At 38.9% G+C, this 21,878-nt stretch overlaps 3 protein-coding genes across 5 annotated transcripts in view; all 3 read right to left on the reverse strand.

Moving 5' to 3' along the window:
* The window catches only part of LOC133219497 (adenylate kinase 9-like), a 30,005-nt gene extending 21,382 nt beyond the window's left edge, over positions 1 to 8,623 (reverse strand). The window contains exons 1-2 of the mRNA XM_061366855.1: positions 8,505 to 8,623; positions 2,824 to 2,894 (exon numbers count right to left, since the gene is read on the reverse strand). Of these exons, the coding sequence (XP_061222839.1) occupies positions 2,824 to 2,887 (64 nt within the window). The 5' untranslated portion in view covers positions 2,888 to 2,894; positions 8,505 to 8,623. The remainder of the gene's footprint in view (positions 1 to 2,823; positions 2,895 to 8,504) is intronic.
* Positions 5,440 to 6,706, reverse strand: LOC133219470 (uncharacterized). The gene is made up of 2 exons (XM_061366806.1): positions 6,169 to 6,706; positions 5,440 to 6,105 (listed from the first exon to the last, which is right to left on the reverse strand). The coding sequence occupies exons 1-2, from the start codon at positions 6,632 to 6,634 to the stop codon at positions 5,831 to 5,833; spliced, it is 741 nt and encodes a 246-aa protein (XP_061222790.1). The 5' UTR covers positions 6,635 to 6,706; the 3' UTR covers positions 5,440 to 5,830.
* The window catches only part of LOC133219468 (adenylate kinase 9-like), a 28,019-nt gene continuing 14,655 nt past the window's right edge, over positions 8,515 to 21,878 (reverse strand). The window contains exons 6-12 of one of the 3 annotated variants that reach the window (XM_061366803.1): positions 17,909 to 18,034; positions 15,915 to 15,989; positions 13,836 to 13,934; positions 11,804 to 11,943; positions 11,545 to 11,743; positions 10,953 to 11,091; positions 8,515 to 8,661 (exon numbers count right to left, since the gene is read on the reverse strand). In XM_061366803.1, coding sequence (XP_061222787.1) covers positions 8,648 to 8,661; positions 10,953 to 11,091; positions 11,545 to 11,743; positions 11,804 to 11,943; positions 13,836 to 13,934; positions 15,915 to 15,989; positions 17,909 to 18,034 — 792 coding nt within the window. In that variant the 3' untranslated portion in view covers positions 8,515 to 8,647. Of the gene's footprint in view, positions 8,662 to 10,952; positions 11,092 to 11,532; positions 11,744 to 11,803; positions 11,944 to 13,835; positions 13,935 to 15,914; positions 15,990 to 17,908; positions 18,035 to 18,673; positions 18,848 to 21,878 lie in introns of those variants that run through there. The other 2 variants (XM_061366805.1, XM_061366804.1) reach the window with 2 other exon arrangements.

Below are 21,878 nucleotides of genomic sequence, written 5' to 3' on the forward strand. Positions count from 1 at the left end.
CACTACTGAGAGGGAAAAAAAAAAGGAGAAAGAGAGAAAGAGAGAAGGAAGGGAGGGAGGGAGGGAGGGAGGGAGGGAGGGAGGGAAGGAAGGAAGGCAGGAAGGCAGGAAGGCAAGGAAGGCAAGGAAGGCGGGAAGGCAGGAAAGGAAGGCAAGGCAGGAAAGGGAAGGCAGGAAAGGCAGGAAGGCAGGCAGGAAAGGCAGGAAGGCAGGCAGGCAGGAAGGAAGGAAGGAAGGAAGGAAGGAAGGAAGGAAGGAAGGAAGGAAGGAAGGAAGGAAGGAAGAAAAAGCAATCAGGGAGGGAGGGAGGGAGGAAGGAAATGGGAATTCATGCCCTTCAATTTTTAATTTCAGCTCTGGTCCTTAGGTGATAATTTAGGCTATGATGGAGAAAACCTGAAATCCCATAGCAGAGGAAGAAAAAACTACACAGTCTCTATTCTTAATATAGAAACAGATAGTTGTGCATGGTATTTCATCTTGACAGCAGATCTAAATTAGACAGTAACATTCTTCGAAGAAAATAAGCAGTGTTTGAAGAAGATAAAAAGGAAAGTACAAACCTGAAAGTCAATTTTGACTGTTGAGGTTCTAAATCCAGAGCCAACTGACAGAATTTTCTGAGGTTCAAAAATTCAGTCTATCTGTGACAGTTGACCTGCCCCCAAAATCTCACGTCTCAAGGATTATTCAATCCTGCCCAGGACAGCTATATTTTCATTGCCGGAAACAAAGTATAGCACAAATCTGATATAAAAGTAGGATCTTTACATGAAATAAAGAGTGGCTAAACAAAATTAGTATGTTTTTGTCAAGAAGCAAAGTGAGAAACTCTTTACCCAAATATTTTATTAATACTGTTATTAGAGGGGAAACCTCATGTAATACACATAATTCTTTTATTTTTTTATGTTGTTAGGTTATGTTATTAAAGGCTACGTAAGCACAAAGGAGGGGAAGCATAATGACAGGTGGGGATACTCCAGGAATCTAATCAGAACAATAATAACCTTTAGGCCATTAAATGATGATGATGAAGGCATTGTCTGGGGGTGAGATCTACTGAGATGAGTCAACTAGAGAGGCTTTCCCTGGTGAAGGGTGATTACTGACTACAGGGTAAGTCATTCATTAGGAGATGCCAAGAAAAGCAGTTTGGGATTGTGAGAGACTTATAATATCATGAGGCATTTCTGAAAAGCACCAAAGGGAAGGAGAAAGAGGGATCAAAGTAGGTTGGGAGGAACAAGCATGAATAATCGTAAGAAGAGAATACAAGCTGAAATCGGAAGATACGCTCAGACTCATTACTGTGTGGTACTAGGGACATGGAGCTTCAGCAGCCTCACCTCTGCTGAGCTTCTGGATTCAGTAATTCATAACATAAGACATGGACAGTGGGATTGAGTGCGCACTTAGCAAGTTTGCCGATGACACCAAGCTGTGTGGTTCGGTTGATATGCTGGAGGGAAGGAATGCCATCCAGAGGGACCTTGACACGTTTGTGAGCTGGGCTGATGCCAAACTCATGAAGTTTAACCATGACAAGTGCAAGGTCCTACACCTGGGTCAGAGCAATCCCAGGCTCAGCTACAGGCTGGGCAGAGAAGAGATTCAGAGCAGCCCTGCAGAGAAAGACTTGGGGGTGCTGGTCAATGAGAAAATGAACATGAGCTGGGTTCAGTGTGCGCTCACAGCCCAGAAAGCCAACCGTATCCTGGGTCATCAAAAGGAGCGTAACCAGCAGGTCGAAGGAGGTGATCCTGGCCCTTTATTCTGCTCTTGTGAAACCTCACTTGGAGTATTGTGTGCAGTTCTGGTGTCCTCAACATAAAAAGGACATGGATCTGTTGGAACAAGTCCAGAAGAGGGCCACGAGAATGATCAGGGGAATGGAGCACCTCCCATATGAAGACAGGCTGAGAAAGTTGGGGCTGTTCAGCCTGGAGAAGAGAAGGCTGCGTGGAGACCTCATAGCAGCCTTCCAGTATCTGAAGGGGGCCTATACGGATGCTGGGGAGGGACTCTTCATTAGGGACTGAAGTGATAGGACAAGGGGTAATGGGTTAAAACTTAAACAGGGGAAGTTTAGATTGGATATAAAGAGGAAATTCTTTCCTGTTAGGGTGGTGAGGCACTGGAATAGGTTGCCCAGGGAGGTTGTGAATGCTTCATCCCTGGCAGTGTTCAAGGCCAGGTTGGACAAGGCCTTGGGTGACCTGGTTGAGTGTGAGGTGTCCCTGCCCATGGCAGGGAGGTTGGAACTTGATGATCTTAAGGTCCTTTCCAACCCTAACTATTCTATGATTCTATGATTCTATGTTGTTACCAGACTCAGCAATTCTTGCAAGTTAAGAGAGCCAGTCCTGAAATAATTTTCATTCCTTTCCATTGCTTCAGGCTGAGTTTCTTGGAGCAAAACCAGAAATTCAGAGTTTTGTGATTCTTATCAGCTACTGGTGAAGTTCTAACAATGTTTTCTAACTTGTGAGCAAATACAGATTTTTACATGAGTAGGAAGTTTCAGTACAGTTAATAACCCACTTAGAAAGAGGAGACAGAGAGTCCTGTCCTTCGAATTTATTGAAAAGCACAATGGTGCTGGCTGATTTACTACACATCTCTATTAATCTACATTGATTAAGAATGATACATAGAAATGAATACCTGATTCAGTGAAGGAAACAAAGATAGTAATATGAAGTAATTTGTTCTAGATGCTGAATGTGAAAAGGAAATCAAAACTAAAATCTGCATAAAAACCAAATTGCTAAATGATTTGAAATACATAATTAGTTTAAATAGAAGTAAAATTATACACACTTTCACCTTTCTCCTCAGCAGCCCCTAGAGGTTGTTCTTCCTCTGATATTGTTTTTTCTTGCATTTCTCCTCTGTAAGTAAAAGATTATTTTTCTTAAGACTAACATAAATACTGCTGAAACAAGTTGCAGATACATTAAATGTAAAGATGTGGAAAAATAACATTGGGAACTGAAATATAATTTGGGTTGTACAAAATAAAAATCAAATATATTTTATAATCTAAAATGCTATTGTCTCATTACATCAAAAGGCTGGAGTAATGAAAGGCATTTAGCAAGAGAATCTTCAGCCACCATCTTTACTGATCTAAATGAGATATTCCTCAAAATTGACACATACTGGCTTATTTCCTGTACATCATAACTAATCTTAGTGTACTGTTTTACTACATTTATGTTGATAAATGCACTGATAAGTTTAACACAAAGTAAGGCTAGAAGTTTCTTGTTCAGATATCTGGAATAGTTTACCTTTCTTCTTCTTCTTCTGTTTTCTTTTCTAATGCTTCATCAGTTAGTCTTTTCAAAATCTTAGGATTAATTTCATCCCTATTTGCTGAGTATGTTCTGCGTATTATACAGACTCCTGCAATACAAGTATATAACAATATTGAGTTTTATTCATGTGTATAAAATTATGGTTGAGTTAGGAAAAGTATTTAATAAATGATAGCTTTCTAAAGCCAAGAAAATGCATATACACCACTTAATTCTTATTATACCCTTGCTTTCTAAGATTTTAGAGCTTTGATTTTAATTTCAAGCACATAATAAACTGAGTCTAGGATATGGGAAGGTTATGATGAAAGCTAAAAGGACAGACAGCACTGAAAGGATTTATCTTATATGTCCAAATGTCAAGCATTACTCTGGCATATATTTTGTTTGTATGCATATGAAGAAAACTGTGAGGAAAAATATTAAAACCATTAAAATAAAAATATAAAGAATGTACAGACAGTGTGCGCTCGCAGCCCAGAAAGCCAACTGTATCCTGGGCTGCATCAAAAGGAGTGTGACCAGCAGGTTGAAGGAGGTGATCCTGCCCCTCTACTCTGCTCTTGTGAGACCTCACTTGGAGTATTGTGTGCAGTTCTGGTGTCCTCAATGTAAAAAGGACATGGAACTGTTGGAAAAAGTCCAGATGAGGCCACGAGGATGATCAGGGGACTGGAGCACCTCCCATATGAAGATAGGCTTGAGAAAGTTAGGGCTATTCAGCCTGGAGAAGAGAAGGATGCATGGAGACCTCATAGCAGCCTTCCAGTATCTGAAGGGGGCCTACAAGAATGCTGGAGAAGAGATCTTCATCAGGGACTGTAGTAAAAGGACAAGGGGTAATGGATTCAAACTTAAACAGGGGAAGTTCAGGTCAGATATAAGGAAGTTCTTTACTGTTAGGGTGGTGAGGCACTGGAATGGGTTGCCCAAGGAAGCTGTGAATGCTCAATCCCTGGCGCTGTTCAAGGCCAGGTTGGACAGAGCCTTGGGTGACATGGTTTAGTGTGTTGTCTCTACCTATGGCAGGAGGGTTAGAACTAGATGGTCTTCATGTCCTTTCCAACCCTAACTATTCTATGATTCTATACTTCGTGGTTTAAGCCCAGCCAGTAACTCAGAACCATGTAGCCGCTCTCTCACTCCTCCCCCACCCCTTTCTCCTCCCTGCTCCCAGACGGATGGGGAGGAGAATCAGATGAATGTAACTCCCATGGGTTGAGATAAGAACAGTTCATTAACTAAGGTATAACACAAATCACTACTGCTACCACCAATAGTAATAATGATAAGGGAAATAACAAGGGAAGAGAATACAACTGCTCACCACCCACCAACCGATACCCAGCCTGACCCGAGCAGTGATCTAACCCTTCCGGGTAACTGCCCCCAGTTTATATAGTAGGCAAGATGTGCTGTGTTATGGAATATCTCTTTGGATAGTTTGGGTCAGGTGTCCTGTCTCTGCTTCCTCCCAGCTTCCCCTCCTCCCTGGCAGAGCATAAGACTCAGAAAGTCCTTGGTCAGAGTAAACATTACAGAACAGCATCTAAAAACATCGGTGTTATCAGCACTGTTCCCAGGCTGAAAGTAAAAAACACAGCACTGCAGCAGCTACTAAGAAGGAGAAAAATGACTACTACTGCTGAACCCAGGCATTATCCACCCCTTATTCCATACCATTCATGTCATGCTCAGATCCCACATTTTCAATATGCCATCACTCTTATCTCATATATATACATATATATACATCCACACACAGAGAAAGAGAGATCATTCCTTAGTGCATGGACCAATCCCTATAAAGCTGCTGAGTCCACACTGTCCATGATGTCGGGCTCCATCTCTTGTAACAGTCTTTCAGAGCAGGAGAGGCTGTATGCAGTGTTGGATCGTTGCCTGCTGATGATGCTGCAGAACTCGTCTGGTTTCATCGAAGCTCATTGTTTGTTGGGATGATGGTTAGAGGGAAGTCAGGGCCAGTTGCTGGTGACCTGAAGACATCTAGTTGGTGGGCGATAAAATTGCTACATAATAGGCAACAGCATACAATTGAGTTCATTGGCTGTTTTCCCTTAAAACCAAATCCTCTTGAGGTACATGTCGAACTTCATCTGGATCTATGGGTGCGTCCCCGGTGTTCAGCTTGATGTGATAGATCATCTCTACAGTGGCTGATTCCCTCAGAGACTGGATGCTTTTCTCTAGAGTAGTCCACTTGGCCGAACGACTCATAACATCATCCTTGTATGGAAACCTTTCTTTCACAGCTGCCAAGAGTTGCTTTCAAAGGCTGAGGGACTTTTTCTCTCTTGCAATTACTTTGTCAATTCCCCCTTCCCTAGCAAATGACCCCAGCTGCTTGGCTTCCCTACTTTCTAGTTTGTGACCATCGGCCCCATTGTCCCAGCATCAGAGCAACCAGGTGACCTTGTGCTCCCCTGGTTGATGAGTAAAATCTTTTTGCATATTCCATAGCTCGGTTGAAGTCCAAGGTCGAGAAGTCATCTCTTCTTGTTCTTCTTATTCATGTGATGATGACTCCTGATCAGATGCTGTCCTGGGTAGCAAGTGCCTTGCCATTGCTTCTTCATCTTGTTCCTTTGTCTTTCTTGTCTTTTTTTTTTGCTTTTCCCCCTGTGTAGAGGGGCAACCGATATTGGTACGAATTGGTCCTCTGGTTTAGCTGCAGTGATTATCACTGTGGTTGGAGTGGCTGCAGTATCTGTTGTCAGGGTTTGGGTAGCTACTGTAATTGTCACTGGGGTTGGTGTAGCTGCTGTGCTTGGAGCTGGAGTAACTGCACTGTATGTTGCAGTCAAAGTTTGAGTAGCTACTGTACTTGTTGCTGTGGCTGGTGTAGCTTCTGTGCTTGCAGCTGGAGTAGCTGCACTGACTGTTGCTTTGCCCTCAGATTCAGGGACATTTTTTTCCTCTTGAAGGTGCTGGATAGTGTTGAACAGGGCTCTGTAACCATAGGTCAAGCCCCAGCATGTTGCCATGATTTGTCCCTCTCTTGTATAGCCAGAATGACAACACTCCTCATTTAAGTGTTTTACTAATTTTTCTGGATTTTGCACTTGTTCAGTGGTGAAGTTCCAAAGCACTGGAGGGGCCCACTGGCCTAGATGCTTGCCCATATTATCCCACACACCCTGCCACTCATGACTGCCCAGCCTCGCGGAAAATTTCTTGGTCCTCCTATATGGTCGTCTAACCCTAGACAAGGCCCAAGCCCAACTCTGCTTAACTCTTGGGACCAGGCGAAGTGGCTGTAGGTAAAACACACTCTGTATGCATGCCAACATGGTGATCCCTATCACAGTCAGCAGACAGGTCTCAAGCGTACCTAAAGGCCTTTCAAAACCTTCAGAACTCTCAAATGATGCTGTAAATGGTCGGGGGGGGGGGGGGGGGGGTTAGGGTTAGGATTAGGGATGCTTATCACAACTATGATTAGACACACTCTGGTCAGATCTGTCATTATCTCAACCCTTCAGGCCCCACATTGGGCACCAAAAAGAACTGTCGTGGTTTAAGCCCAGCCAGTAACTCAGAACCATGTAGCCACTCTCTCACCCCCCCCCTTCCTCCCCCTGGCTCCCAGAGGGATGGGGAGGAGAATCCAAAGAATGTAACTTCCACAAGTTGAGATAAGAACAGTCCATTAACTAAAGTATAACACAAAACCACTGTTGCTAACATAAATGATGATAAGGGAAATAAGAAGGGAAGAGAATACAATCACTCACCACCCAGCCTGACCTGAGCAGTGATCTAACCCTTCCGGGTAACTGCCCCCAGCTTATATAGTGGGCATGACGTGCTGTGGTATGGAATACCCTTTTGGCTAGTTTGGGTCAGGTGTCCTGTCTCTGCTTCCTCCCAACTTCCCCTCTTCCCTGGCAGAGCATGAGACTCAGAAAGTCCTTGGTCAGAGTAAACATTACAGGACAGCATCTAAAAACATCAGTGTTATCAGCACGGTTCCCAGACTGAAAGTTAAAAACACAGCGCTGCACCAGCTACTAAGAAGGAGAAAAATGACCGCTACTGCTGAACCCAGGACAAAAGTAATGACTAAAAATGCTGTGAAAATGTAAACCTCACAACTTCATTATTATTTGACAGAAATTAATGGGAATCAAATGAAAAGTTATCACAATTGTCCAAACAAAATTAAAAAAAAAAAAAGAGAGAGAGAAACAAACAAAACCCCTAACCCAAAATGAAAGAAAACAGATAATTCAAGGAAATATCCATAAGCATTCTTGTGGTTATTAAGAAAGGGCAATGCACTGTGTCCCAGAAACCAGGTTCATGAATATTTCAATATACTTGAAATGTCTGGGAAGCAAAGATGAGGCATGGCAATGCAGTTTGTCCTTAAGTGCTTTCTGAAAGTATCTGAGATGAGATCTTAAATGATAGAAGCAGCAAAAAAGATTTTCTGTCAATCTAAAACTTCCCCATGTAAATGTTGAGTTTGTATTTAGTCTGTATAGGAGCTCCAGCCACAGTGGAAGAATTTTAATTAAGATGTTTGAAGTATTACAAAATTTCACAAGGCTATGTGACTAAGTTCAGGTACTGTAGCTGAGTTGTGAGGATCATTAGCTGATCAGATTACATGCTTTTGAAAAGTTGGTTTGGTTTTGGTTTAATAAGAAATCTGTTCTGAACTATCTGTGTAACCTTGATTCGCCAAGGTTGATTTTTATATTCAGGGACACGGGTTTGAAAAGCTCTCTGGATTGATTCTAATAATCATGCAGTAAGCTTTCTTGAACTAAGTATGAGTAGACCTATCATTCCTTTCTTGAAATGGAAGTTTCTACTACTGAAAGACCTTTGGATAATGCACTTGGTTGAACAGGTAATGACAAACACTGCCAAAGAGCAATGAAACCTGTGGTGTGGTATGAATCAAACAGGCAAAATCCATTCAGACATGATTTGAAAGGTAAAACTTTTAACAGCTTTTCATGCCCAGTACCAACCTTTCTTCCAGCTTGAAACAACAAATCCCTTCCTCTAATTTCATAGGTACTAAGCTATTGTATCAGGATATAAAGTTGCTCAACTTTCTTTGACCTCGTGATAGGGAACGCTTTACATATAGCTATCAACACTGATAAAAAAGAAAAGATCAAGTTTCATTAGTGTGCATTTACTAACCGTTTTTTTCTGTATCCTTCAGACAGACAACAGTGTCAGGTAAAAGTCCTTTTTCTGATAAAGCTGACCAGTGATCTGCTGACAGAGGGTAGTTATCCACTACCCATCCTCCTTTTTCTGGAGCACCAGGAAACCTGCCTCTGTTATTCTTGATAAGCTGTTATAAAATGTCAGGTCAGTAACATAAAAAGACTAAGGGAGTCTGTGAGCTGTTCAAAAAGATTGCACAATACAAAATGAATTTCTAAACGTTATGAGTTTTTCCTATTGTCATTTCAGGTCAATAAAAGTAAGACATTTATAACTTTGTATGTCTGAATGAAATAGAGATTTATGTGCCAGTGATTTTTTTAAGGTTGCCTGTAAAGATTTTAGATTCCACTTTCAGTAGTTACACAGCAGTGAACAAATCTTAAACAATTCAGTATTCTTGGATAAACATTTATATAAAATTCTTTTCAAACACTTGTATCTGGCATTGAGCTCTTTAATAATAGTGACTATTAAGAGTATAAGGTGAGCATACAGTGATACTTCGCTCAGATAATTCTCCCAAGCTTTAACAATTTGTAGCCCAGGTACTTTGCACAATAGAAACAATTTGTGTGTGTGTGTGTATGTGTATAGAGAGAGAGATATATGTCCTCCTAGATTTGTCTTTCATGATCTTGCTCAATCTCTCCATCATTGTTTGTAAGCTTTCAGACTATGTGATATAAACAAAACTGATCTTTCAAATGGAAAAATTAAGAACATATATCAATAATGTATAAGCTATTACAGGTTGCTCTTAGAAAACAAGTGCTTTGCCATGTAGCACTTGTAGCTTTACCTCTGCAATAGCACTCTCCAATACTTCAGCATATATTTCAGGTGGCAGTGTAACTTCAGAGACTGATGCAGTTGTTGTGGCTTCTACCATTGCTTGAACTTCTGGGTGGTCAGCAGTTATCTCTGGCATTCCTAACAATGCAGATTTTTTTAAATTTAAAAAGTCACAAAATTCTGAAATACTTATTTCCTCTGGTCAGGAATAACTGCATCACATGGATATTGAGTCTTAAGCACCAACTCCTTCAACCTCCTGACCTACTCTGACAATAGACAGAAACTCCGCAGACTTCAGTGGAGTTTCATAGCCTCGCTGTTTAGGGCCCAACTGGACTTGGGAGCACTCAGTGCAGCCAGGAAGCCATTTAACTAATTATAATGATATATCGTCTTTTCTATATTTTAAGTGATTCTCTCAAATGGTAGAATTTAGTAGGTAATTACCTAAATAATTTCATTAGGAATAGGAAATAATTTCTGGGATAATTATCTCCAGATCTAGATTCAAACATTCAAAAATATTTAATTTCTCCTTCTGAAGCTTTCCTCCTTTGTGTGACAATTTACATTCTTCATCTGTTCGTAGTTCTGTTTTGCAATAAAATCACTTGAGCTCACCAAGGTTATTAATTAGGATTAAATTCTTATTAATGCTAATTTGATTTCACATACTATCCTGAAAAGTATTTACATAGCCAAGAATCTGGAACATGAAACTGTTTAATGATTTTTATTTTGGTGTGATAGTTCACCACTGTTCTTACTGCAATGCCAACACTTTTTGTATCACTGTCAACTTCTATGTTTTGCAGCACCAAAAGAATGTACTGGCTTCTTGTTAGATATGTATCTATACATGACTAAGTCAAACACGGTGATTCCTTGCTAGCTGAATAAGACAAAATGGCTTGACTGCCCACTGGAACCATAGCTAGAGCTAACTGGAAATGCAAATTCCAATTCAGTGGAAAAATTTAATTTCAAACTAAATAATTTAGAAAAAAAACAACCAAACCCATTTACTTTTCTGAAAAAAGAGCATCTAAATTTTGTTTTAAATATGTAAAAAAAATATGTTATTTTCACCTTTTGAAAATATTTTCTGAATTTATCAAGCTGCAAAAACCTCGGCAGCTTATGAAGCCTAAATGTGACCAGAACTGGAGAGTCTTGTGACTGTGCCATCTGAGGCAGCGTACTTGGCAGGCTGCTCCAAAGTGGAAAATATGTACACTGTGGGTTCACATCAGGCTAGCTGACGAGGTGTTTTCTTGAAGAAAATTTCAATTTTGCAGAGATTTAACTTGTTAGAAAGTCATTCAAATGGAAAATTTTAAACCAGTATCAGTCAGAACCAATTTCTTCCTTGAAAAAGAGCTCAGAAAACTCTTTTAGATTCTCGTGGTTTTCAGCTTCTGAAGATTTACATATAATATCAAAAATACTGAATTTTACTTAGCTGTCCTCTTCACTGCATGTACATTTAGTTCATATTTATTGCACAACAACTGTAACAACTTCTGTAATAATTTCTAAGTCGAAGTGACAGCAATTGCTTCAGTTAAATTACCTAAAGTGAATAAGATAGCTTCAAAGACCATGGAACACCTTATTCACCTGATTCTGTTGACTGTTCTTCCATCCTGTTTTTTACTGCTGTTATAGCTTTTTCTATTATATCCCTTCGCATTTGCTCCAAGTTTTCTTCTTTTGCTTTTTCCAGATGGGGTTGAATGAGTTTGGCCATATCAAGAACCTAGTGAAATTATTTGAAAAAGAAAAAATATCACAGAAGAGAAATGTAGCATCGGATACAACTTCTATAGAATGAAATGAGTTTGGAAAAGCTGTGCTAATTTCAGGAAAAAATACATATAATTCAAGTTCAGGAGTTTTTCTGCAGAAAAAATATTTTCTAATTTGCATTTACATTTCAGTATCTTATATACAAAAGTTATTCATGGCATTATGCTAAAAACATAGTATTTGTTATATAAACAACTGACACAAATACTTGTCTTACACAGAGAGTAAATAAGAATATTTTTTAAATTTAGCTACTTTTATATAAATGAGTTTCACTAAAATATCGTATTTCCTCTATAATCCATGTTTGCAATGTGTATATTAATAACACAACAAGAATGGGATTAACTGTTTTCCAAGCCTCAGCTGATACCCTTGTTACACAAGACATTTACGAACCTACCTTTCCTTTGTATTTGTGTGCAATTAGGTTACAAAGAGTTGTTCTTCCAGAGAATGGAGGACCAAATACTAGTACTTTACAAGGAGGAAGTGGCATTGGTGGTAACAGGTAAGGCCGTGGATTCAACATAAATACTCTCAATGCCTCTAGGGATGACAGTATGTACATTTTACCTAGAAAACTTAAAACAGAAGAGAAGCTAACAGACATAGATAGTTATCTTATAAAATAGAAATAAATAGTGACAAATTCCACTAACCTGACAGCTAAGTCTGGATTTCCCATTACAATATCACCTTTCTTTAGAGCCACAGGACATACTTTCCCCCATCTGCTTCTACGCCATCGGTAACTGTGTGCTATTAGTTGGTAAGATGACAGAACCCGGAAAAGTTCACCCTGTTTATTAAAACAGCAAGAACAGCATACGTAATTTTTGACTGAAGCTACATATGCCATGTTCTTCGCCTTTTTTGAAATATTTTGTTGGAAAACAAGCAAACCTGAATAGAAAACCACACTTCTTAGTATATTTTTTAAAAATCACATAGATAAGAATTACAGGACAATTTTAAGGAGAATCAATTTGTTTTTTAGAGTTTATTTAATAAAAATAGTACCTAAAATAGTTCCTCTAGCCTCCATTTACTATTTTCAGAATTTTAAACTGATAAAGAGGTACAAATCAGCCACTTACTGAAGATGACAGAAAATGGCCAAGTTTTCTTTTAAATGGGATAAATAAAGAACCACGGTCTGTGAGGGGAATAGCAAGGTCAAAGTATCTCTTTTAGGCACACAAAAACGTCATGTGATAGGAGTAAGTTTAATATACCTTTATAGAATATGAATATTGAGTGAATCCTAAAATTTATGGTGACTCTAAATTATTCAGAATAGTACAGACAGATGCTGGGTGTGAAAACCTGCAAACAGGCCTCCAGAATCTAGGAAGCCGGACATAAAAATAGCAGGTTTACACAGAAAATGATGAGTTGTCATTTACTGCCACTACTCAGGAATAGATCTTGGAATTGTAATACATACTTCCATGAAAGCATTTGGTCAATGCCCAAGCAGTCAGAAAACCAACCTAAATGTTAGGAATTATTAGCAAAGAAAGAAGATAATGGTTCAATTTTTGAATTGTATAAATCCTGCTGTCATCTTTACTGCTATGTGCATTGTGCTACCTTCATCTCAAAAAGTACACAGTAGAATAGGACAAGTTTACAAAAAAGATAATACGACTGATCATTTACACAAAAATATTTTCATGTAAGAATAAATAAGATTAAGTAGACTGGAACTCTTTGGTCCAGGAACAAAACAGCTATTTAAGAACAGACAAAAATCTGAAATTATGAGTTATTACAGGGCAGATACAGAGAACAAAACTACTTACTGGCTTTTGTGTATCAACAACTAGAGGACACTGAGCTAAAAAGTGGCAGGGTCAACACAAAGGGAAGCAATTCTGTATATAATGTCCAGTTAAGCTGCAGAACTCCTTGCCCCAAATACTGTGGATGCTAAAATTTACACACAGATTAACACAAACACACAGACTAACTAATAAATACAGATGACCTCTCACACATAAAGTCTTTCACTTGTGAATTTTGTCAGGTACTGAGAAAACAGAAAAGCGAAAGGAGGGGTGTTTCTCTGAAAATGTATAGTGGGGTCTCCCTATTACGGTACCATTTATGCATTCAGAGTTTTGTTTTAGAAATAGAAAAGACGACTGCAAGTGAATCTAGGTGAAAACATTATGCAAAGATCTAGTTTTTTATTTTTATTTGGAAGGACAAATTATAATTGTCATGATTCAGAAAAATTCAGCACTAACTAGTCATGTTTCTAATTAATTACATGTTGCTAAATTTGTATTAGCATGCTGTTTCTCGGTCAGGAAAAGAGCAGGCAGGAATCAGCTGCTGAGATTGTAATCTTTTGGCTAAAGTTTCTTTATTTTCTTGGAAGGAAATAATTCTCCCTCTATTGCTAAACAAACATTTTGCTCAAAATCTTATTACAATAACCTAACTTTTTTTTTCCTTTAAAATGCCAGACTATTTTCTTTTCATACTCTTTAAGTGGATTTCAGTCCCAGAATTAGCTTAAATTCACACTTCTGGAAAATCAAAGCTCAAAAAATACCCCTATTGCATAGTAAAACAAACTGGTTGTTATGAAACACAGATTCTATAGTATAAGCTTACAGCAGTAAAGAAAAAAATATTTTTGTGGTTATTACAGCAAATCACAGTTTAGAAAAGCACACTTACATCTTCCAGTCCCTCCAGCATTTCTTCTTCATCACATTGAAGTCTGGTTATAGGTGCTCCAGTTCTAACACCCAGAGACTGAAGCTGAACTGCCACTGACTGAAAAGAAAATAACTCTTCACTTAATCCCAGGCAAAACTGCTTTTGTGTTATCCAAAAGGACCACCAAAGTATTCTTAAAATTGCAACTTATCATCTATATCATGGCTACCTATACACTAAGACCCTAGCTTGGAGTCATGCTGGTTATTGAGCTGAATTTTATTTGGTAGATACAGGCTGTGAAAAATGCTGAATCACACATTGCCTTTATGTCTCCTAATTATGCTGTGAATACCAAGCCATCTAAAGGAATAGGCTGAGAAGGGTTCTTTCCCAAACAGCGCTGGAAGTATTCAGATGAGCTTCAATCAGAAAAGGAGGGAAGTCTCTTTAGGACATCAGATTATCCACAACTGGAAGTAAAACAACTTTGGGTAATTCCCTCAACATAAAAAGGACATGGAACTGTTGGAACAAGTCCAGAGGAGGGTCACAAGGATGATCAGGGGACTGGAACACCTCCCATATGAAGAGAGGCTGGGAAAGTTGGGGCTGTTCAGCCTGGAGAAGAGAAGGCTGCGTGGAGACCTCATAGCAGCCTTCCAGTATCTGAAGAGGGGCTATAGGGATGCTGGGGATGGACCCTTCATTAGGGACTGTAGTGATAGGACAAGGGGTAATGGGTTAAAATTTCAACAGGGGAAGTTCAGATTGGATATAAGGAAGAAATTATTTACTGCAAGGGTGGTGAGGCACTGGAGTGGGTTGCCCAGGGAAGTTGTGAAAGCTCCGTCCCTGGCGGTGTTCAAGGCCAGGTTGGACAGAGCCTTGGGTGGCATAGTTTAGTGTGAGGTGTTCTTGCCCCTGGCAGGGGAGTTGGAATTAGATGATCTTAAGGTCCTTTCTAACCCTAACTATTCTTTGATTCTATGATTCCATGATTTAAAAAGATACTTAAACCAGATGTCTGACAATGAGAATCAGATGATATTAAATTTACTTGAAGTATTTCCTGAATGTAATCTTGATGGAATGCAAGTATTCTTAAAATAAAAAGCAAATTTTGCCATGTTTGGACTAGTCTCATAATAGGTCTTTGCCTTACTTATAGGTAAAATGTTTGGAATCATTACACAATGTGATGGCCTTCAGTATAGATTTTCTGTTGTCATGTTCACAAACAGATCATAAATGAGGACATTTTCTGTTCCAACTCTACAAAATTAGTGTGGGGTGGGTTTTTTTTATGTTGTTGCTTTTTTGGGGGTGTTTGTTTGTTTGTTTTGGTGGTGGCTGTATTTTTCTCCTCGTAGGACCACTCTTGGTGGTAAAGTTTAGCACAAATTGGAATAATACATAGAGAATTATAATTGTTCTAACAGTTTTGTTCAGTTTGCTTCAAAAAACAGTGGGGAAACTGCAGAAGCAGCTCACTTCCTACATTGTCAAAGATAATCTCTCACTTCATTTCCAACTCCATACTTCAGATTCTGATTTGAAGCAGTTCTTATTTCTGAAGCAGAGGAGAAGATTATTTATATTCAAATTTTAGCATTGTATTTTTTTAATAGGGAGAATGAGTTGCTATGTTATGACCTCAAAAGTTAGACACAAACACCCAGAATTATTAAAAGAATGAAGTGTTTTCTATTACACTGTAAACCAATATCAAATCTAATAAAAATCCTGTCATTATTTTAGACACCAGCACAAAATAAGCCAATTCTGCAATATACTGAAAATATCTTGATTCGTCATCTTAGTAATATGTTACACTAATACACAAAGTAAAGTGCAAAAAACAAATGGGTACAATATAAAAATTTGTAGCCTGCCTGAAAATATTCTCATGTAACATGTACGTAAGCCTGGGGCAATGCAGTGAATCTTATTATTGTTCTAATAAAGCAACAAAAGCAAGCATTTCAGAGGTCATGCTTTCCAATAGCAATTAAATGAGTTTTATACACAATTTAAAATTTTGTGTAACCTTAATAAAGGTTACACAACACCTTAATAAAGGATATTAAAGCTTACTACTAAGAGATCATCAGGTTGCTGATTTCCATCCACTTCAATAAGACGCTCACAATCCTGTTCAGCCATCAAGTCCTGTTTAAGAACAAAGACATACTCATCAAATCAGTATAGTTAACAAGATAATGACACTGAAGCTCATTCTGTTCCTATACATATCAAAGGCTGGACTCCTGTGGACTCTGCAAAACCAAGATTTTTGGCGTAAATCATTTGATAAGTCATACTGATGACTTAAAAAACCTTCTCAAGAGAAACTTTTATTTGGTGATGTTTAAATACAGAGAGAATTAAAAAATTGGAATAACAGTGAGTTCAGAAAACAAATATCCTAGCTCAAATGCAAGAGAGCTACAAAGAATCAAGACACAGTAACATTTTGCATACAAATTCAACTTCTAATTGTCTAACTACCCCAATTCTCTTTTGGAAAATGGTGGCAGTGTCAATTAACAGATCTCTTGGAAATACCACCAACAAAACCAATGTTTTAATTTTGGTCCCAAAGCACAATTTCTATAAAATTCTAGAAATACCTTTGATTTTTCTTATTTTCAATATTCCCATTAGTAAATAAGATATTAGACTAAAACACACATCCCATGTCAGTTGTTAATGTCTCTGACTGAGGATTGAGAACATTTACTCCATTCCTGTCAGATGTTGGCCTGACCCCAGCCGTGAAAATGCCTAATAAAGGTGACTTTACAACTTTACAACTTAACTTACAGGCAATCTGTTCTGGTTCTTTACTACACTTACAGCCAGAGTGTATTTCCCTGCATCTAGTCTAATTCTTTTATACTATAAATTATTTGTCATATATTTGGTAGAAATAGATCACTAATTACTTCTTTCTGTTACTCTTCTACAGAGAAGATAATAGTGTTTATTTTATATGCAATGGTCTTATTGGTACATCCATAATACTTGCTTCTGTACAATAGGATCATATTTATTGACTCAGTTTTCAACTAGTTATTTCACATGTTGCAGTTGTTCAATAGGTTTTCCCCTAACTGTAGTATTTCACTACAAGTCTAAGTAAGACCTACCAACTAGTGGAACATGTTGAAAGTGCTGAAGTTCGGTGTACAATGTAAAGTCAGTTAATTTAAACAACTTTCCATTAGTTCACTTATGAGAAATCCATGTGAGATTGTGTAATGATTAATGATAACAACTCTTCGCTTTTCCCTTTGCAGCAGTAACAAATTTGTTACGTGAGCAAAGAACATTGAGCCAGTTTTATACAATTTTATCTATAGTTATCTAATCCATAGCAAAATTGATGGGGATAAATAAACAATAATTGTCATGTGCAGCAAGCATGAGGCTTTTGCATTTGTTTGTATCAGAAGGAAAAAAAAAAACAAAAGGGGGGGGAAAGAAAACAAATTATTGCTTTGGACCTGGTCTGGGGTTTGTCTTTTGTGGGGGGAGAAGAAAGATGCATAGTAAATCCAATTTTCATGAACCCAAGGAAATTAAAAAGCAATATCACAGCTGCAGAAATAAAATAGGTGACAAAGCAAACTGATGGGCCAATTAATGTGTATATAGATCTGCAGGCAATGGAGCAAGAGAGGAAGGGAACCTATTGGAGTGGAAGTCAATGGATGAAAGAGCAGATTTGTTATAGGACTGCACTCTAGAATGGACTTCAGTAATGGTGATACATTGAGCTCTTCAAATACTTCACTTCCTTGATTTAGGAAGCATCTGTGGTGGCAGGTACAATTTCACTTTTAGAACTCAAAGTGGATTAATTTGTCTTGATTCCAGAGTGGAAACAACACCAACAGATGACAACTTTGTATCATTGATTTCAATATGAATTTCAGAACTTGCAGGTATGTTCTAACATGCCTTGTACCCATATCCATACCATAAATCTCAAACTAATAAAACCAATCCAACAATGAAAACCATGCAAGATATTTTTAAAAAAAATATTTTGTTATGTATAATCACATTATTTTGCTTTTTCTTACTTCTAAAGGATGAAGCATAATATCCTTATACTTTCCAACTCTTTTCTCTGCATTTTCAAGAAAATCTTCAGGCCTCTGCACTAACTGATGCAAAAATTCTGACTTCTTAAGTGTATCTTCTTCAGTCTGCAGAATGAAAGTTAAATATTTAAAGATACAGAAATAATATCTAAACTATTTTTTGTCTTTATTCAAAGGTAAATAAAATAGATTTCCAGTGTATTGCAATGAGTATCAGTCCACTGATTGCTGACTGTGATCCTGTACTGATGAAGTGTAGTTTCTGCAAATTCAGAGGAGTGTGACTAGAACTTGCAGTTGTAAGTCTCTGGCCAGTATTATAAATCAGAATAATTCAACCTGAATTCAATATTAATACCTTAACGAAAAGGGGAAAAAAAAAAGAAAATCCATGTGTAGTATTCTAACAACTAAATCAGAAAACAAGCTGCTATGCTGCAAATACTAGTAAAAATTACAATAAACAAAATTTTAAAACTTTTTTTTTTTTTGCTTAGACCAAGAAACAGGCGATATGGAGTCATACTTCTCCTTATACACCCTTTTAACTTATGGCCAGGTTGATGGGACTTTGAGAAACATGGTCTAGTGGCAGATGTCCCTGCCTATGGCAGGTGGGCTGGAACTAGATGAGCTTTACAGCCCCTTCTAACCCAAACCATTCTATGTTTCTATGAAAATTGTTCTGCTTTGTCAAGAGTACATTATAATACTTTGCACTCTTTAGATGTTAGCAATATTTACCTGTTCTTCCAGCTCTTTGTCTTCTTCTGCTTCATTGTCTTCTTCCTGCTGGCCTTTCTTTTTCTTATGCTTTTCTAGTATGTCAGGATCCCACTGGTTCCTCTGATACACCTGCCCTGAATCAGGGTGTTGTCTTTGCCCTGATATTCTTTGGCATAAGTCATAATCTGAACACTAGCAAGGAATAAGTAAAAAGAAATCATGTGTTTATTGTACTGCCATAATAATACTATTTTTTTCTGAAACTGCATAATGGGGGGTAAGAGTCTGACAAATATTGGGATTCATAAACTTTTCCCATGACATTCTGAGTAAACATGAAATTTTCAAAAGCAGCAAATATTAAAGAAAGACTTAAACACTTGCATAGTTTTTCTCCATCAGCATTTTACATTCCGTATCAGGAGTGTAATCACTAGAGCACATTTTACCATGCAAGTTATACTTTGCAGTATAACAAGTGTAGGTGCAGTTTACAGATAAAAGTACTTTGCAGATAGGCTTATGCTTGCTCTTTCAATTTATGCCAAAGTGGTTTGGACTTGAGCAAGATTAAGTTAATTTTACAAGGTGCCTCTGACCTCTCAGAGTTCTACTATTACCCAAAAGCATAATGCTATTGTGTCAGAAGCTAAAGGAGTTCAGCAGTTTGGATCTCTGGAAGAGAAAGAAATGGTCTTTCTATAAAAGCCTTTCAGACACAAACTTAGTTTAACATTAAACACAGATAAATCTGTATGTGGTATGTGGTGGTAGAATTATTAAGACTTAAGATTTGAGAGGTTTGCCTAAAAAGTTTATCCTAACTAGAACATTCCTAACTAAACATCCTAACTAAAACATTTACCCTAACTAAAACATTCCTTTCAGCTAAAAGCTAACAATCTCTGACTGTTTCTGCTTCCCTGCTTCTGAGCTAAGTTAATACTGGCTGTGCCACTAAAATATGCTCCACGAGAGTCTTCTTACTACATTGTCACATTATGTACTATTTGATTGCTCCTTAGAATTGTGGCTGTTAGCAAGATACCTGGACTTTGGATACCTGACTTTGCAACACTGAAAGGATTGTTTTTCCTTAACTCTTTCTTTTATCTCTTTTTTTTTTTCACCTGAAACAAAAAGCTCGTTCGGTCTTTGCAATCACTCAGCAGAGGACAAGGGATCAGAAGAGAAGATAGATGAATGTTCACTGTGATCATAGTTAGTAAAGCTTCTACCTTAGCTGTCCTGAGCTATATGTGCATTAATACACACTTAAAGTCCCCAGATCTCCAACAGGTCTTAAGATAGATACCATAAAATTCTACCATGGCATTGGAGGTGGGCCACACTAAAAAATAAATAATATTTCTTCCTTTCTAATCACTGGCACTTACCCTTCAGACATATATGAAAAACCTGAGATAACACAAAAATACTGTACTTAGAATCACAGAATCATAAAATAGCTACGGCTGGAAAGGACCTTAAGATCATCTAGTTCCAACACCCCTGCCACGGGCAGGGACACCTCACACTCAACCAGATCACCCAAGGCTCTGTACAACCTGGCCTTGAACACTGCCAGGGATGGAGCATTCACAACTTCCCTGGGCAACCCATTCCAGTGCCTCACCATCCTAACAGGAAAGAACTTCCTCCTTATACCCAATCTAAACTTTCTTTTTTAAGTTTTAACCTATTACACCTTGTCCTATCACTACAGTCCCTAATGAAGAGTCCATCCCCAGCATCCCTATAGCCTCCTTTCAGATACTGGAAGGCTGCTATGAGGTCTCCATGCAGCCTTCTCTTCTCCAAGCTGAACAGCCCCAACTTTCTCAGCCTATCTTCATATGGGAGGTGCTCCAGTTCCCTGATCATCCTCGTGGCCCTCCTTTGGGCTTGTTCCAACAGTTCCATGTCCTCCTTATGTTGAGGACACCAGAACTGCACACAATACTCCAAGTGAGGTCACACAAGAGCAGAGTAGAGGGGCAGGATCACCTCCTTCCACCTGCTGGTCATGCTCCTTTTGATTCAGCCCAGGATACGGTTGGATTTCTGGGCTGTGAGCGCACACTGCCAGCTCCTGTTAAGTTTTTCAGTGACCAACACCCCCAAGTCCTTCTCCACAGGGCTGCTCTGAATCTCTTCTCTGCCCAACTTGTAGCTGTGCCTGGGATTGCTCCGACGCAGGTGTAGGACCTTGCACTTGGCATGGTTAAATTTCATGAGTTTGGCATCAGCCCAGCTCACAAGCATGTCAAGGTCTCTCTGGATGGCATCCTTTCCCTCCAGCGTATCAACCGAACCACACAGCTTGGTGTCATCACCAAACTTGCTGAGGGCGCACTCAATCCCACTGTCCATGTCACCTATGTCACAAAGATGTTGAACAAGACCTATCCTGACACGGATCCCTGAGGGACACCACTCGTTACTGGTCTCCAGCCAGACATTGAGCCATTGACCACAACTCTTTGCATGTGGCCATTCAGCCAGTTCTTTATCCACCCAGTGGTCCATCTATCGAATTGATGTCTCTCCATCAGTTCTGTAGCTCTATCATAGAAGGCCATCAAATTGGTCAGGCAGGATTTCCCCTTAGTGAAGCCAGGCTGGCTGTCACCAAGCACCTTGTTGTTTTTCATGTGCCTCAGCATGTCTTCCAGGAGAATCTGCTTCAAGATTTTGCCAGGCACAGAGGTGAGACTGACTGGTCTGTATTTTGCTGGGTCATCCATTTTCTGTTTCTTGAAAATGGGGGTTATATTTGACTTTTTTCCAGTTGTCAGGAACTTCACCTGACTGTCATGATTTTTCAAATACAATAGCCAGTGGCTTAGCAGCTTCATTCCCAAGCACCTTCAGGACCCACAGATGGATTTCATCAGGTCCCATGGATCTGTGCACGTTCAGGTTCTTAAGATGGTCTCAAATCAGATCCTCTCCTGCAGTGGGCCCAAGGTCTTCATTCTCACAGTCCCTGTGTCTGCCTTCCAAGACTTGGGTGGTGTGGTCAGAGCATTTGCCAGTGAAGACCGAGGCAAAGAAGTCATTCAGAACTTCTCCAAATCCAGGGTAGCCAGTTCTCCTGATAGCTTCTGGAGGGGGCCCATGTTGTCCCTAGTCTGTCTTTTATTTGCAATGTACCTATAGAATCCCCTCCTGTTATCCTTAATATCCCTACCCAAATTTAATTCTAACTGGGCCTTAGCTT

This window comes from Neopsephotus bourkii, unplaced genomic scaffold, assembly GCF_033783945.1.
Source record: "Neopsephotus bourkii isolate Nb327-2 ecotype Australia unplaced genomic scaffold, CSIRO-AGI_Nbou_v1 NB_1358, whole genome shotgun sequence".
Taxonomy (NCBI): Eukaryota; Metazoa; Chordata; class Aves; order Psittaciformes; family Psittacidae; genus Neopsephotus; species Neopsephotus bourkii.

What these genes read in the sequence shown, in the direction of transcription:
- LOC133219470 (XM_061366806.1), bottom strand. Translation starts at nt 6,634, where the DNA reads ATGTTGGCATGCATACAGAGTGTGTTTTACCTACAGCCACTTCGCCTG. An exon ending in TACACCAGCCACAGCAACAA is followed by an intron (nt 6,106 to 6,168) that starts GTACAGTAGCTA and finishes CTCCAAGCACAG; the next exon opens with CAGCTACACCAACCCCAGTG.